This window comes from Onychostruthus taczanowskii, unplaced genomic scaffold (genome assembly GCF_017590055.1).
Source record: "Onychostruthus taczanowskii isolate IOZ18803 unplaced genomic scaffold, ASM1759005v1 scaffold37, whole genome shotgun sequence".
In the NCBI taxonomy this organism is placed as follows: domain Eukaryota; kingdom Metazoa; phylum Chordata; class Aves; order Passeriformes; family Passeridae; genus Onychostruthus; species Onychostruthus taczanowskii.
In genome coordinates this window covers 551,957-568,114 of record NW_024501126.1, presented here as the reverse complement: position 1 = coordinate 568,114, position 16,158 = coordinate 551,957, and the positions used below count along the sequence as shown (strand labels likewise).

The following is a 16,158-nucleotide window of genomic DNA, read 5'->3' as shown; positions in this document are numbered from 1 at the left end:
CTCAAGCAAATGCAGTGTTGCATTTATTTTTCCTTTTGTACAATTCAGGAGAGAAAGTGGACAAAGACTGGGCCCAAACTCACACAGCAGTTTGTCCATACCACAGCCAGTTTGTACACAGCCACACAGTGTGTCTGGCAAGGGGGGACAGCCAGTGACTCACCAACAGGATCACACTTCCATCTCCCCCGGCCCTGGCCAAAGCAGGTGCAGTTCAGCATGTGCCCCTCATCATGGCGCTTGTGGAAGGTCTGGTTCACGTCGTAGGTGATGCCATCCACAATGCACTGGTCTGGGGGAGAGAACAGAGCTTACCAGCAATAAGTCTAAGCACTGAGACAGAACCCTTCTGCCTGGAACACCATTCTCTCTGCTAGATCAGCACACACTGACCGTGACCAGCTCCATCCAAGCCAGAGGAGCCCTTCTTTCTGTAATCTGTGACCCTCACAGTGCTGCACACACAGCCCTGCTCCCGAGTTCATCTGTCAGCACTGCACAAATAAGCAACACCGGCAGAAAAGAGGTCTTTAGGACACAATCCAGCTACAGAACTGCCTCTTTGTTCCTTCAGGTGGATCCCACGTGTGAACAAAAATCTAAACCACCACACTGACTCTCCAGCCATCTCCTCTGAGGAATATCTCAGCTGAAACTCCTCAGCCTCAAACCACTGCAACTACACAAGGAGAACAGGGCTGCTCCAAATTTATGAAGATACAATGAAGAAGTACAGCCATCCTCATGATGTTATTCTGCTGGGCATCTCTGCTCCCCTCTGTAGTAATCTGAAGGTAAAGGCTGATCTTTTACACACACAAGATGCTGCTGCTGCCTACCAGTCTACTCTTCCCTCCTAACACAGTAACCAGACTCCATGCTGTAGTACAATGGCATCACTCTATTAGGTTCAATGTCCATCTGGGATCTGGCCCAGAATTCCTAAAGCCAGTCTAATCACAGCAAGGAGCAGAAAGATAAAACAAACATCAAAACAAACATGAAAGCAAGTTGTTTTGTTAAGTGGGACCCAAGAGACCCAAGTTCAGGTCTGGAGTCAATCCTGGACCAGCTGTCCTTGGGGAAGCGAGTCCATGATTCCCATGATTTTATTCCCCATGGTACTTTCCCACACCATGGGCACAGCATCTGGATAAACCAAGGAGCGCTCAGACTCTCCTGCAGGCGCCAGGGTCTGGCTGCTGTGTTTAAACAGCTCTACTCAGATAACCTCCGCCTTTTGAAAAAGCAAAATATCTCTACCCTCTCCTCAAGCAAGACCACTTCAACTCCAGAATGGAACTGCAGAGAACTAGCTGTGTGAGTGGAAACAGGACTTGCACAGCCCAGAACTTTGAGCAGTGCCTTTCATGCTGAAGGGAACACATTAAAAATCCTTCCAAAGCCCTTGAGTGAGCCTTTCCCTATAAATTATATCCCACTTCAGCAGTGGTGTTAAAAGAGTCCTTTCCTGGCCTCTTGACAGCAACCCCCTGCCTTTTCCAGACATGAAGCCAATGCTGTGAGCTAGCTGTAGGATGATCAAATGTCTGTGCTTTTAAGTCTTCTTTTTTTGGTATTGCTTAAGTACTTCTCCACTTGGACCACTCACACAAATGAGTAAATAAATAAGAGTAATCTCCATGCTTTCCTGCCAGCCTTTCATATAGATTAGCCAGCAAAAGGCTAATCCAGCACAGAGGAATTGAAAATTTCACTGCAGAACAATACAACACAACAGCTCGGCTTTCAAACTTCAGACTAGTCTGGAGTTTTGTCTGTTCTTGAGGTGGGGAGGTGCCTATACTGAGCTCTCTGTAAAATCACAGTGCTGCCAATTCCTAAATGCAGACAAAAGGAGGGAGGGATATCACAATCGAGACAATCAAGGTTTGCTTCTGCTTCAGAGCCTGTAAAGGCTGGAATATACTTTTCCAGCACATAAACAAGACAAGAACTTTGCAGCCCCTCTAATCCCCTTCCTACTCCAAAAAGTAAACAACAGTTCCTGAGTGCGGGCTCAAACCCACAATGACAGAAAAGAATACCAATTTCTGCCACCTCCCACTTCGACTGGAGTGGTGATATCAACATGAAAATCAGTACCTCTGAGCTGTGAATAGGCAATGCAGGTCCATTCTCCGCGGCCATTTCCTACACAAGTACATCTCATCATGTGGCCCATGTCATGCTGCTTATCCCACTGGTCCCCAACACGGTACATGACGCCGTCGTTGGTTGTGCAGATTTCTTCATGGGCTGCAGAAGAAAGCAAGAAGATATTTATGAGGCCAGAATTTACAAGATCTTGAGGAGTGAGATCATTTGCAATGTCCCTTCATGCCAGGCAGTGGTTTCTGCATCTTAGCAGGGAAATTTTAGGCACACACTCAAATTTAGGTTCTCCAACAGATTTACACCAGTTTGCACCAGCTGAAGAGCATGCCAACCACTGGCTTGTAGCACAGAAGTAATGAAAATTGCCTTCTCCTGGCACTGCTACATCTCTGCTAGAGGTGGTCAATGGGGAAAAAAGGACAAAACAAAACTTCAGAAATGCCTTAAAGGTCTTTGGGCTGAGACTCAGCTCATTAGAAGTCATCAATATCTGATCAACGACAGATCTTCAATTTCCAGCTCAAACAACCACATACAGGTGCTCCATAAGCCCTTTATGGCTCTCAGCCTTACCAGCCATGGGGCAGAACCCAAACTTCTGGTCAGCGTCGTAGTTCTCAGTGGTTCCACACCACTTCATGTTGTCCCTGCGTCCCTCGGAAGTGCAGTCGGTGTAGTTGCGGTTGTTGTACAGGAAGGGGAAGTGGCACAGAGCACCATTGGAATTGCCACCCCGCGTCTGGACCAAAACTGTACCAAAAAATGAAGAGAACAGAGGCAAATTCAGCCCGAACTCTCTCTTAGCATGCATGGAAGAGCTTGGAAAACAAACCACTAGCACCACTTTTTCCCATGTGTGCCCTGTATGTAATCCACAGGCCTCTTTTCTTGGCTTTAATTAATTCAGATGTGGAAACTTAAGCTTTGCACGAGGTCAGTTCAGTTCAGTTCAAGCTTTGCTCTGGAATGAGCTGCAGAGCCAGCCATGGGAATTCCCAGGAAACAGGGAAAACCAAAGCTTACTGTGCTTGGGAAGGAGCTTTGCAAATGCCTTCTCCCAAGGCCTACGGAATGAAATAAACTCACAGCTCTCAGCATACCTGTGTTATCTCTGAAGCTATTTCCCAGTGGTGCCTCTCAGCTCTAAGGGAAGCCTTCACCCTCAGGAAAGGGTTACAGCTCAGTTATGTACAACAGGACAAGCCAAAACCTCTCTGCAGGCTGGAATCTTCATGTTTTGCAAGCAGCAGTGGAAAGAGGGCTGTAATCTACCTGAACTAATCACCTCTTGAGCAACTCTGCTTTACAAATATTGGAGAACAACAAGACATTTACTGAGATTTTTCTATATCCTATTTCTCTTTTCCACAGTGCATCACAAGAAGCCTCTCTAAAACATGAATCTGTACATGGACAGGGACAGTGTTTGGGTGGTTTTTTTGGGGTTTAGTTTGTTTGTTTTTTAAATATAAAGTGTTATATGTCCTGAAGAAAAAAGGCTTGACTTTTATCAGGAAAAAACAACCAAAGTAGAACAAAATTTTAAAGAAAGTGTCTATGCAGTGTAAGAAGCAGTATTTTCATGTGGGAACATGAAATATTCTTTCCAAGATCAGATCCCAAGAAGCTGTCTGGACACTGTTCCATGGATGTCTGACAGGTACTCCAGAAAGTGCAACCACAAAAGTAGACAGATCTGTGCTGTGAACACTGACCATCCTCAGACAAGAGGCAATGCTGCTGCCTTAGTCATGCCCCAGCTCCTGATCAGTCACCACAAATCACACGAAGAGCACTGCTATATATGGCAGCCTGGCTAGATAGCCAGGATGGAGGGAGTGACAGGGCTGCACAAACTGTACTCCATGGACATCCTCCTCTTTGCAGCCTAATATGGGCATTGCTTGAAGCAATCCACCCAAGCAAAGCCAAAGATAAGCATCCCTTGGGCCAAAGCTCCACCATGACCAGGTACTCCCATTCTAAGGTCAGCTCAGAGAACAGGACTCAAAGGGTACATCTGTAGCACCCTCCAAAAACACCAAGAGCAGACAAGTGCTCTGTCAACAGGCAGCCCTCCATTCACAGCACTGCCTTGCTGCCTTCCAGACTGCTGGAATTGGTAAGGCAGCCTGTTCCTGTGTCCTCTGCTCCCTCCTCCATCCCTCCACCAGGGTCACATGCACATGAAGACCCAGTGAGAAGAGCTCACCGTTCTGCTCAGTACAGAAGGAGTATCTCCTGTCCTGCTCGAAGTTGGAAGTGGTGCTGCACCAGAAGTGCCCATCCGTGCGGCCTTCGGTGGTGCAGGAGTAGAAAGTCCTTCCATCGTAGGTGAAAGGCAGCACGCAGGGCTCTCCATCAGAATTGCCACCATACGTTTGGGTCACGGCTTCAAAAAGACAATCACAGCATTAAGACTGCAGTGTAAAGCAATTCACAAATTACAGGGCTCTAAAACAGCAACAGCCCCTCCAGGCCAAGCTGCTGGCTGCTGGGAACCCACACTGACTGCCATGGAGCCGGGCCAATACACACCAACAGACAGCTCCATAGCTGTGGCATTCCTTCACATTCTTTTCCAAACATATATTACTGCAGCTCCATTTGAATGAAGTTATTAATGCTGCTCCCCAAGGGCGCTGTTTCCCTCAGCAGGTTATAAATAGCTCACTGGGAAACGTTCTTGCCCTAAACAACCAGGCTTCAAATAATCAAGCAATTTCTTTCCCTCTTGCACCTTTCTCCAGTGTGTTCTCTTCAGAGGACATCTCTGACACGCACACAGAGGGTGCTGCTCCCCAAGGGCTGTTTCCCCTCAGCAGGTTATACATAGCTCACTGAGAAACATTCCTACCTTAAACAACAAGGCTTCAAATAACCAAACCATTTCTTTGCCACGCCGGATCTTTCTCCAGTATGTCTTTGTCCAAGGACACTTCTGACACGCACACAAAGGGCTCTACTTGGAAATTAAGCCACAGGACAGTCCTAGAGACCTCACACCAGCGCATACCTATCTCCTGGCAGCTGACTCCGTTGCCCAGGCAGGTGCACAGCATTTGCTGGCTGCCCTGTGTCTTGAGCCACTGCATGCCCACCGAGTAGACGACGCCGCTGTCGGTGATGCACTGGCCGTAGGGCTGGGGCTGGGGCTGCTGCGGCTGCGGCTGGTACAGCGCCGTCTGCACGTTCGTGATGCTGGGGGAGCCAGAGCCTGCGGCACAACGGGGGACAGAAGGGACATGTGGCACTCAAAGCTCAGCAACAGAAGGCTGCCATTAAGTGCTGAGATAATAAAACCTCAGGCACTCCAGCAGACGGAAGGCACGACACTCTTTAGCCTCCCGAGACGCAGCTTAATTATTCCACTTAGCAAATTTCAAATTGGAAGAACGACTCCCCCTCTCTGCTAATGACAGCCTCTGGCTTTCAACCCTGTAGAGTGGCTTTAGAAAGCATTTAGAAACTCTTTTTCATATAATTGTTTAGAAAACAATTTTTTGGGGCAAAAAAAAAATTAGTTGAAGGAAATGTACAATAGAAAAATCAATATCAGTGACAAGAGAATAAAAATTACCAAGGGAGTAGGGAGGTAAGGCAAAAAAGATTAATTTCGAATTTTTCATTGAGAAACGAGAAGAATAAACTTAAAATGTATTCTTTTACTCAGCAATTTTTAAATTTTGAATCAAAGTTTTTAGCACATTACCATTTGAAATAATACTGAGAGACAAAGAGGCCTCTTGTTGTCTACATCATATGAATTTTTGCTAATGATTCCCACAGGAACGTCCACAAATTCAGCTCTGCTAAAGTAAGGGAAGTAATAATGGAAAAGACTGGCATCCTTGAAGCGCTACTCATTTTGAAGTTTAGACCTTCTGAGAGTTTTAAGTTAACCTGATGGTACCAAACAGTCAAAGGTCATTTACCAAGAAAAATTTACTGCAGGCACTGCAGGAAAACAGAAGTTCTACATTGCAGTCACTGATAAGAAACCTAGGTCCTTAAAATGGCAAAAAGAATTTAGGAGCTGAAGATGTAAACCTTGGGCACAAAAAATATGCTACATTCTACATTGCACTCACTGATAAGAAACCTACGTCCTTAAAATGACAAAAAAAGAATTTAGGAGCTGAAGATGTAAACCTTGGGCACAAAAAATATGCTACCCGTAAACTAGGCAATATTTCATACCGAAATTACAAGCTATCTCATGTACAGATACTAAACAGCATTGTATACATTCCTTGACATTTTTGGGTTTTTAAAGCTCAGCCATTAGTAGGTGTATTTATCATGTCAAAGAAACCAGATGGTCTCAGTGGGGTTTAAATAAAGGACATTTCAAGAAAGTTACCCTGAGGCGAATACATAAAGTTCAAACATTAACTTGGAGTGCCATGCTCCCAAGACAAAGATAGTTCCTGTGGATGCAGGGCCCTGGATGTGATTTACTGCCCTGTGATTGTGCAGGCAATCCATCTGTTTGTGCCAGCCCCATTTGTGCATGGAAACAAGGCACCAATTAATCTTATCTCCACATGCACTAACAGGGAGCATCTTCTGAACTCTGACCCTCTTTGCTGCTGATCTCTCCCAGACAAGACTCCGAAATACTTGAATTAGGATGGAACAACTCAACTCCAAGTCCTGACCTGTCAAAACACGCCACTCCTCTTCCCCTTCCCTGTGTTCCATGCCATGATGTCCCACTTACCAGTGCTGGTGGTGTGCAGGGCCGTGTGCCTCTCACACTTCCACTCTCCCCTGCCGTTCCCGGTGCAGACACACTGCAGCAGGTTCCCACGGTTATCCTTCTTGCTCCAGTTGTCTCCAATCCTGTAGGAAGTCTTGGTGTCGTGGTCATTGCAGCGATCTGTGTGAGGAACGGGACTCTCAGCTGGGCGTGCACTGGGCAGCTATCACCTACTCTACCAAACAAGCTCATCCTTTAAAGCCCGAGTTAAAGGCCCACCTCATTCTCTGGAGCCCACTACTGCAATTCCTACATGCCCTAGAGCCTGCACTAAACTGTGCAGGCTGAGAGCATCCCAAAATCCTGAAAGATTTCCATTCACTTCCAGAACTGTGCTTCCACTTTGCAGCCACTGTCAAAATGAGCTACTTTTTAAAGCCATTCTAAGCCCATTCTGTCCAGCACACACCTCTAAAACTAAACTTGTTTTAATGACCCTTTTCTGTCTTTTAAGAAAAAACCAGGAGTCTTTGCAGCTTGGCCATTTCGTACAAAAGGCACAGTTCAAGTTCAGGGCTCCCTCTCATCTGGAAGGGACTAAAACCTGTTTGAAAGCAACACATAAAACCCCACTTCTTTCAAAAGAAGCCTGCATGAATCTGCAGAGAAGCTAATACAAGCTGCTCAAGTAATACCAGGAGTACTTTCTAAATCTCTTTAATAACCCACAGCCCCCAATGAATTGAGCAAATGGGTTCAAAGGACAGCACAACAAACTACTTTTGTCTGGATGCCAGATCCACATGGATTAGCTAGTTCTTCTTCCATTACAACATTTTACCTTCTTATTCAAGGGAAACTTGATACAGTGGCTCAAATGTAATCACAGATCAATGAACATGGATTTATGAAGAACTGTGGAAGGACATATGCATTAAGCCAGACTGCCACTGAGAGAGCACATGGGACAGAATGTGAATGTAGAAAACATGTTACTGATTCACACTGCTAGAATGACCAGAAATTGAGCATTTGCCAGAAGTATGGTAAATTGGTGAGGTATTCATCGTGCAATTTCGCAAATGTGAAAAAAATGTGTCTAATGGACACACTTGTCAATGAAAAGCTGAAATGTCACTGAAGCAACCAGCTGTGATTCTGGAAAATGCTGGCCATAAAAGATATATAACAGCAGCACACACTTGAAGTGTAATGCCGTTTTGTAGGCTAGAGGTATCATTTTATATACATGAATTTGAATTTCTCCATTCAAATGTAATTGGAAAACAAAATGAAAAATGAACAGCTCCTCATACTGCAATTTCCCCCATGATACAACAGCACAGACCTGAGTGATGGAAAGAAAGCTACTGCCAAATGCATTTTATTAGTAATAACAAGTCCTCCAAAATTCACAAACAACACATTCTGTTTTATTCATTCCCATTTGACTGTTAATGATTTTTCCCCATATGTCTTTAACAGACTTAATATTGTCAAGGCTGGGTTGATTTTTATAGCTCATTTCTTGACCAAGTCTCTCCAGATCTTCCATTTTAATCTCAACCTTCCTTAGTGTCTTACTCTTTACTGCTGTTTATATCATCAAGTCTGCTGTTTATATCAGCAAAAACCCATTATTTGTGTGCCCCAAGGCAACTGAATATGAGGCAACTGAAAGGCTACAGAAGAGTTTCTCAAACCTTGCATAACTAAGGTGTAAGGTACAAAGTTACATTTTCTTGAGGCAACTAGTGTAAACCTGAGACAGAAGTAAGCTCTGCGGTGGAGCTAACAGGACTAGAACAGAAGATCAATAAACAAGCAAGATTTTGGGTTTTAAAAGTCCTGTTTGCTCTGCAAATACAAATAAAATGGAGTATTTATGGTAATGTCCCTCAATGATGCAAAAACTTAAAAAAAAAATCGCCCGTGCTGCTGGAGCGGGAAATGGGGTGGGAAAAGCATAGGCGAGATGGTAGAGCAGGCAAAACAAACCCTGGTTTAGCTAACACATAAATTAAACAGTAATAGAGAGAAGTAAGAAAATATTTTAAAATATTTTAATCTTGCAGATCCTGCTGTTGGAAAGGGTATTTAACCTAAAAACCACTTGATTGTCCCTCAGAAGGCTCCTCAAAAGCACAAAAGTGGATGTCCTAGGCTAAATGCTCTGCCATTTTGTGGGCCAAGCCATTTCCCTGACTTCCTGGGAGATGCCTGCTTGTGGCTCAGCTGACACACAGATTCCTTACACCCTTCTCTCTCCATGAGATTAAATCCCCAAATAATCCAGGCACCCTTGTGCCCAGCACCGCTGACCAGCTCTGGGAATGTTCCCAGATTGCAGATGGTGATCGGGGCACCACCACAGTCCTCTCTCCCCTCTTCAGCTTCCCACCACTCCTCAGGGGACACCCGTCCCTCTCAAACTACTGTTACTTGCACAGGGCAGACAAAGGGATAACTTTCCTTTCCCATCCAGGATGAAAGATAAGTAGGAAAGTAAAAAAATAAGTAAAATAAAGCAGAGCAGCCGGCAGGCTGGCACTTACTTCTGGAGGTGCAGGTGATGCGGCCGCTGCCCTCACCGAGGCAGGTGCAGTCCACCATCATCCAGCCCTGGTAGGGCTTCTCCCAGGTCTCTCCCACCACATAGGATGTCCCGGCCGTGTTGTCGTAGCATCGCTCGGCTGTGAGGGGAAAGCGGATCAGAGCCCACCCAGGGCATTCCCACACAGGGACACCTCAGGGAGGACATGGAAAAAGGCCCACACGCCCTGACTGCGTGAGGGAGAAGGAAGGAGCAGCCACTTACCCACAGGCTTGCAGGTCCACTCGCCCTTGCCGTTGCCCAGGCACACACACTCCAGCATGTAGCCGCCCGTTTCGTGGGGCCGGCGCCATGTATCGCCGATCTTGTAGGACTGGCCGCCCTCATGGCAGCGATCTGTGGTGGCACACAGGGGAGCCATGGTGAGGGACACACCAGGGACAGCACGGTGGTGACAAGGTAAGGGCCATCTGGCCAGGGTCAAAGGGGGTCAGCTGGGGTAAGGGGCAGCAAGAAGGAGAAGGGACACTGAGGAGAATGAGGGGGGACACCAGCCTCAAAATGGCGCTCAACATTTCCCACTGGCACCCGCCATTTTCTGCTGGAGCCCACTATTTTCTGCACTTTCCAGGCCTTGTCCTCTTCCCTCAGCTAATTTCTCCATGTTCCAAACCCCAGCCAAAGCTCGGCTGTGTGAAAAGGGAATGCCAGGGAGCGATGAGGCCCAGTTTCTCCCTCAGACCCTGCTCTCAGGCTGAGGGGTGGCGAGAGAGGGTTTGCCTCCATCTAGTTTGAGGGAACGCCACTCGGGCTTCTCTGCAGCCATTCATGAGGGACATGACGGCCAGGACAGCACATGGAGGATAAGGAGGTGCTTGGTGCGACAGCCCAGTGGGAAATCAAACCTCTTTTGGAGTCTGGAATGCCTGCTCTGGAAAGGCAGATTCCAGCCCATCAGTGCCCCACAGCTCTGAGGCAGCCCAGGCTGAGGGAGGGCAGCATGGTGCAGGGCAGTCTGCAAACAGAGGGTTTGTTTCTTTGGAAGAAGCCAAGAAAAGAAAGGAAAAAAGAAAGAAAAAACACCCACATCTCATCATTTATTAAGAGCCAGTAAAATGTTTTGTGGGCTCATTTGTGAAAGCAGGGAATCTCAGAGCTCTGAAGATTGATTCAAAGCCAGTTGCAGTCAGTGAGACTCTCCAGTGAGCTCTAAACCAGGCTGATGATGAGGAAACAAGGCTGCTCTTACACTCACAATTTCCTTACTGACTCTCTCTTACAACACTTATCATCCCTGCCCAATAAAGTGCCATTAAATTCAGAAGGGCTCCAGCTTCACTTGTTAGATTTAATGCATTATTCTTTTCCCATGCTACAATGATGGCTGGTTTCCGAGTCCTCTGTGGCAACACTTCTAGGGTCTGCATGTGTGTCTTAAACAAGAAACTGGATACTTTTAACAGCAAGACTTTTCTCAAAAGGTACCTCAGAGACTTTGAAATCTCAGTCTAAAAATCCTGACACACAGCAATCTTCCTCTGGGCTCACAGAAAGTCCAATTATGAACTGAGGGGAAATTGTGAACAATTCAGTGACTCAATAAGGAAAGGATTTCCAGACAGAGATGTGAAACAGGAGCTGGGGATAAAGGACCAAGGGAAGAGAGGGAAGAGCAAGAGGAAAGTATGGGTGAGGCTAGTGAAAAAGGAGTTGCAGAAACATGTTAAGCTGCTGTCTGGATATCAAATCCCAGTTTCCTTAGAGACAAGTGTTCAATGACATTTTTGGAGGATGAAGGACTGGCTCTCAGGTGGCATTCATTTACTATTATTTATTCTGAGTAGTCCCATTAATGCTGACTGTGTTATTTTGACCCACCAGCTGCAGGCAGACTTTTTCTCCAGTCACAAAACTACTTTTCTACTTGCACCTGTGAAGATGTAACACACTCTTGTACATAATAAATTACCAGCCTGCAGTATGGCTGGACACTAACAGTAATTTTTGACATATGCTTTCTCACTTAGCACTTGATCTCTTAAACAAAAGAGGAGTTTGGTTGTGCAAATGTATGTACATGGGGCAGGGACTTTTAATTTCAAAGCTTTAGTGGGCTTTGGATTAAACCCCATGCAACTGTAGCTAACAGGCACTGGGGATAGCATGTAAATTGCTCTGGAAAATATGACTCTAAGGAACAATAGCTGTAGGAAGAGGCTCCGAGTTACATACTGGCAATGGTGCAGCTGATTCTCCCACGTCCAGCTCCAATGCAAGTACAGTCCCATATCATGGAGTCCTTGGGGCGCTCATAGGTCTCCCCGACCCGGTAAGTGGATCCAGTGTACTTGTCAAAGCAGGTCTCCTCAGCTATGAGGGAGAAAAAAAAATATTTAAATAATCAGCTTCATGTAACCACACCAGTAACATGCACAGTCAACAGAAATGCATTCCTTGACTCCTCACACAGATACTCCTTTTATCCTGGGGAAAAATGCCAATCGGTCTCCTCTTTCCTCATGGGGTGAAACAGAAGAGAGGAAGTTGGGTGAAACTTGTCCCCTCAAGGCCCCCGTGATGCTCAACAACCTCAATAACCTCTTCTTCCCCCCCTCAGGGAACCAAAAGTTGCACATGGCAGGCATGCCTGAAAGCATCAATCCCAGCTGTTTGAAGGCAACAGTAGAGAAGACAGGAGGGAGCAAACAACCTCTGGAAGCTGTGTGCTTTGTCATGCTAATCCTCCCTGCTCTGACTTAGCAAAAACCGAGTAGATTAATCCCAAATTCTGCAGCAGTCCCACCAAAGACAACAGCAAAGTTCACTGCTTGTGCATTGCTCACACTGATGCACAGGTAAGTGATTACAGAACATCAGTGCTGCCACCAGACTGAAGACGTGAAGCAGAACAACTTTCTGCACTGCTGGGCAGATAAAGTTCATTGTATCATAAGGAAAACTTTCTATCGGACTTCAGAACTGTAAAACTTGGGAATCTCTGCAGCGAAGGAAAAGTAGATTGAATCCTCTTTTATGGAGTAAGGGGACTGAGTACTCCTTAAAATACTCCAGTCGTGAGGCAGGCAGCACACAAATCTCACAGAACAGATGGCTGAGATGCTCACATCTGTCTTACATGAACACTGTCAGCCAAAAACCAGTTTTTCATCTCTTCTATCTCCAGAGCAACATAAAGGAATTACAGCAAACCAGTGGCTTCAGACCAATAACTACAGATAGATTGCATCTGATAAACTGAACCACACCGAATCCTGGAGAGACACATCCTCCAGCAGACCTTGCATTTAAACTTCTTTCTGTTCCCTAAACTTTTTCTGCACAGACTAAACAATCTCATTTTACACTCAATTATAGAAAGCTCACAGCACGGCCGGGAGGCTGTGGAAAGTTGTAAGTTGAAATATTTTTAAACAAGCTGACGACACTGCACAGCTATGAAAAGTTGGGGTGAAGCAATCAAACAGAGCAGAGCCAGAGCTGCAAAGTGACTCCAGATTTGAACTTCCCCGTGCGAGTCCAGGAGTCAGTTCAGTTCATTATAAAGAAGAGGTTGGCTCCAAAATTAATGTTTAGATCCAATCCTCCAGAGAGATGAGTGATGTTTGGCTCAGGGTTCTGGTGGCAGGCCCATCGCTAATGAAAAGCATTTCTTAAAATCACAAGCCAGATCTTCAGTGTAATTGAGTGTAGATCCCATTACTGACCCTAAGTACCAAACTTCAGCGGAAAGCCTGGGCTGCCAGCCCTGACTCGTACAAGGCTTGGCTTACTCGGCACCAAAAGCCGCGCTGGGGTCTCGACGCAGACAAAAGGGGCCACCAACTTACGTTCGGGCTTGCTCTCGCAGTTGAACCCTCGGCTCCCACCGTAGCAGGTACAGACCAGAGTGTTCCCCAGGTAAGTGCGCTCCCACTGCTGGTTTATCTGATAGTACCGTCCATTGTCATAGCAGGTCTCTGGGGGGAGAGGAGGAACGGGGATGCAGAGGGGGGAAAGAAAGCAAAGTTCGGCGTTACCGAGGGCAGCAGCCGGGAGGGAAGGGGCGCGGGGCGCACACGTGTGCGGGTCCGCCGAGCCGAGGGGCGAGCGCGGGGGTCAGACAAAGCCCGCCGGGGCCAGCGGCGCTGCCGTGCCCAGCCCCGTGTCCTGCCCTGCCCGCGGGCGGTACTCACGCTTTCCCTGCGCGGCGGTGCCCTGCGGCAGCGAGGTGGTTTGGGTCTGCGCCTGCCGCCGGCTCTTGCCGCCGGCTCCGCGGCGATGTCCCCCCGCCGCCGCGGCCCCCAGGCAGAGGGCGAGCAGCGCCAGCCGCCACACGGTGCGGCCCGGCATCCTGGCACGGCTGGGCTCGGCACGGCTCGGCGCGGACAGCCCGACGGACGGCACGGCGCCGCTGCCGGGCGCTATATAGGGCGGGCTGGGCGGGAGGAGGCGGCCGCCGCCGCGCCCATTGGCCTCGGCGCCGCCGGGGGCCGGGCGGGGGCCGCCACCGCCCCGCCGAGCCCCGCCGGGGTGGGAGGCCCGGCCCCCCTCAAGCGCAGCGGCCGTGCCATTTTGTAGAACATCTGGCTGAACAAAATGGCTTTTTTTTGAGGGGAGAGGCAAACTTTTCTTTTTTTTTCTTTTTTTTTTTTTTTTTTTTTTTTTTTTTTTTTTTTTTTCCCGTGGAGCAGCGCTGCGTGTAAGCGGATACTGCTCCGTTCAGGAGGAGTAATGTTCTGCACAGGGGAGAAGGTGAGGTGTAACATACGGGTTGGAAATAGCAACCCTGAGTGATGTTTTATCTGCTGCTGGGAGCTCAAGGTTACAAGCTTTCACACCTCACTTGGAAAAATCGGTGTCATTGCATTCCATTCAAAATAAATTTAACACCCTCTTTGTCTGACTTTATTTCTTGCTGTCCAAAATCAACTCTGAGAAAAAGAAAACAAAAAAAAAGGTGAAAGAACTACTAGGTGTTGAGCCTTTATTAAGTAGACGGCTTCTTCAATGTGATGCCCTAATGTAACCTTGCTGTACAAGAATTTTGTCAACCTCTTCTATCAGTCTTCTTCCCATGGGCATCTCTGCTGCTCTGGGGGAGCGGTTCTTTTCCCTAGTTTGAAGGAATACTGCAAAGCAGAGGGTATGTACAGTAAGTGTGGCTCTCAGGCTGCCAGTGAACAAAGCACAGTGCGTGCTCCATTCTGGTACAGTGCCTGGACCAGCACCCAAGTTCAGACCATACAGGAAGGTTCTGTTTCATGCTTCGCACACATATTTTGTCTTGGCAAAGGAACTGTTAATCTAAAAAGTCTGCTGCAGTTCCCAATGTATAAAAGCAACTCTTCAGACAAACCTGAGTGTGAAGTAGCCTACAGTGTTTCCAGACATCTCTAAGGTGAACATCCACAGCTTTCCATAAGAGTTCTTCAGCATGCTGAGCCCCATGCCCTGGTTCCACTTCCTGCAAGCCCATTGCGTTCTCTTTGCTGACGTGCAAGCAGTAACATCACTGCTGGGATGAAGGCTATGGCAGCAGGCAGAGTGCTGATCCAGCATGTGCTCCGTTCCAGGAAAACACGTACTTGTGATGTCAGGGATCTGTTTTCAAGGAAATTTCTTTTCCCCTGTATGAGGAGTGCCCACAGATACATTTACACAAGCTACTCTGCTGAAAACTTACTGGAAATTGAAACCTGACCTGGCAATTGGGGTGAACTGCGGTGAGCTAATTCCCACCTTTCCTAATTTTTATTTTTAGATCCACTGCACTGCCTTTTTTTATTTATCTATTTTTTTGAGTCACTAGACACACATTATCCCACATAATATTCACAGAACTAAGGTGGCCACAGCAAGGGAGAGTATTAGCTTTTGAAGCAGGACACAGCGTCATAAACCAGCAAATATCCAGTTTCTTGAAACCAGAACCTGCTTTCAGAAAGTGTTCCTGCTTTTCCGAGACCTAAGATATGATGTGTCATCCTCAAATTCCGTCTCACATTCCACCTTATGTCTGGAATTCTCTGATAAAAGCCAGGTGAAAAGCACATTGTCAGAAAATGCTGCTGTTTGAGCGTTGGATGTACTTTGCTTGCTCCAAAGGAAGAATTACTGAGTGGAAATCAGTGAAAAAGAGGAGTTTCCATCCCTACATGCAATGAGGAGGCAGTTTGAGGTCATTTTTCCAGTTACTGAGTATAGAGCCAATGAATGTGTGAACAGACCCTGCTGCTGATACAAGCTGCTCATTGAACTCAATTGGCCTGGAAAAGGAAAGGGTTATGAGAAGTCTTCAAGGGCGGCAGGGTTATGATATATAAAATTTGCTCAGGGAAATCTGCTAAATGTAAGTACCTAAAGAACAGGATGAAGTGGAATAAGCAAACATGAGGAAGAAATATCTGCTTTTAGCAATTATTTGCAAGTGGCATATAAAAGGTTCATGTATCAGTTCCCATGAAGGTTAAATTATTGACATTGACCTCATTTCTGTCTACTTTAAGTCCAGTTCATGTAATTTTGCACTGCACTTAGGTCTTCAAGGGCAGTATAAGTACTTACACAAACTGAAAATTGTATTGTCTGAAATTTGAATGAGAAAACACAGTGTTAGCAAGCGTGTGACTGTGCTAATGTTTTCCACAGAATTAGTTTCACAAATACAGGCACAAATGTAAGATCCTTGTTTGAGAAAACATTACTGGAAGCACATAAAACAAAATTATAATTTCCAGTGATGCTCAAATTAGTTTCTTGCATAGCCATCATTTACAAGCTGGCA

At 46.6% G+C, this 16,158-nt stretch overlaps 1 protein-coding gene across 5 annotated transcripts in view; it reads right to left on the bottom strand.

The window, feature by feature from the left end:
* FN1 (fibronectin 1) overlaps positions 1-13,779 on the bottom strand; it is a 52,140-nt gene extending 38,361 nt beyond the window's left edge. For all 5 annotated transcript variants that reach the window (XM_041411662.1, XM_041411665.1, XM_041411661.1 and 2 more), the window contains exons 1-11: positions 13,568-13,779; positions 13,223-13,351; positions 11,607-11,744; positions 9,639-9,770; positions 9,376-9,513; positions 6,842-7,000; positions 5,135-5,335; positions 4,331-4,510; positions 2,692-2,868; positions 2,107-2,259; positions 164-292 (exon numbers count right to left, since the gene is read on the bottom strand). In XM_041411662.1, coding sequence (XP_041267596.1) covers positions 164-292; positions 2,107-2,259; positions 2,692-2,868; positions 4,331-4,510; positions 5,135-5,335; positions 6,842-7,000; positions 9,376-9,513; positions 9,639-9,770; positions 11,607-11,744; positions 13,223-13,351; positions 13,568-13,724 — 1,693 coding nt within the window. In that variant the 5' untranslated portion in view covers positions 13,725-13,779. The remainder of the gene's footprint in view (positions 1-163; positions 293-2,106; positions 2,260-2,691; positions 2,869-4,330; positions 4,511-5,134; positions 5,336-6,841; positions 7,001-9,375; positions 9,514-9,638; positions 9,771-11,606; positions 11,745-13,222; positions 13,352-13,567) is intronic.
* Positions 13,780-16,158: the final 2,379 nt, after the last annotated feature.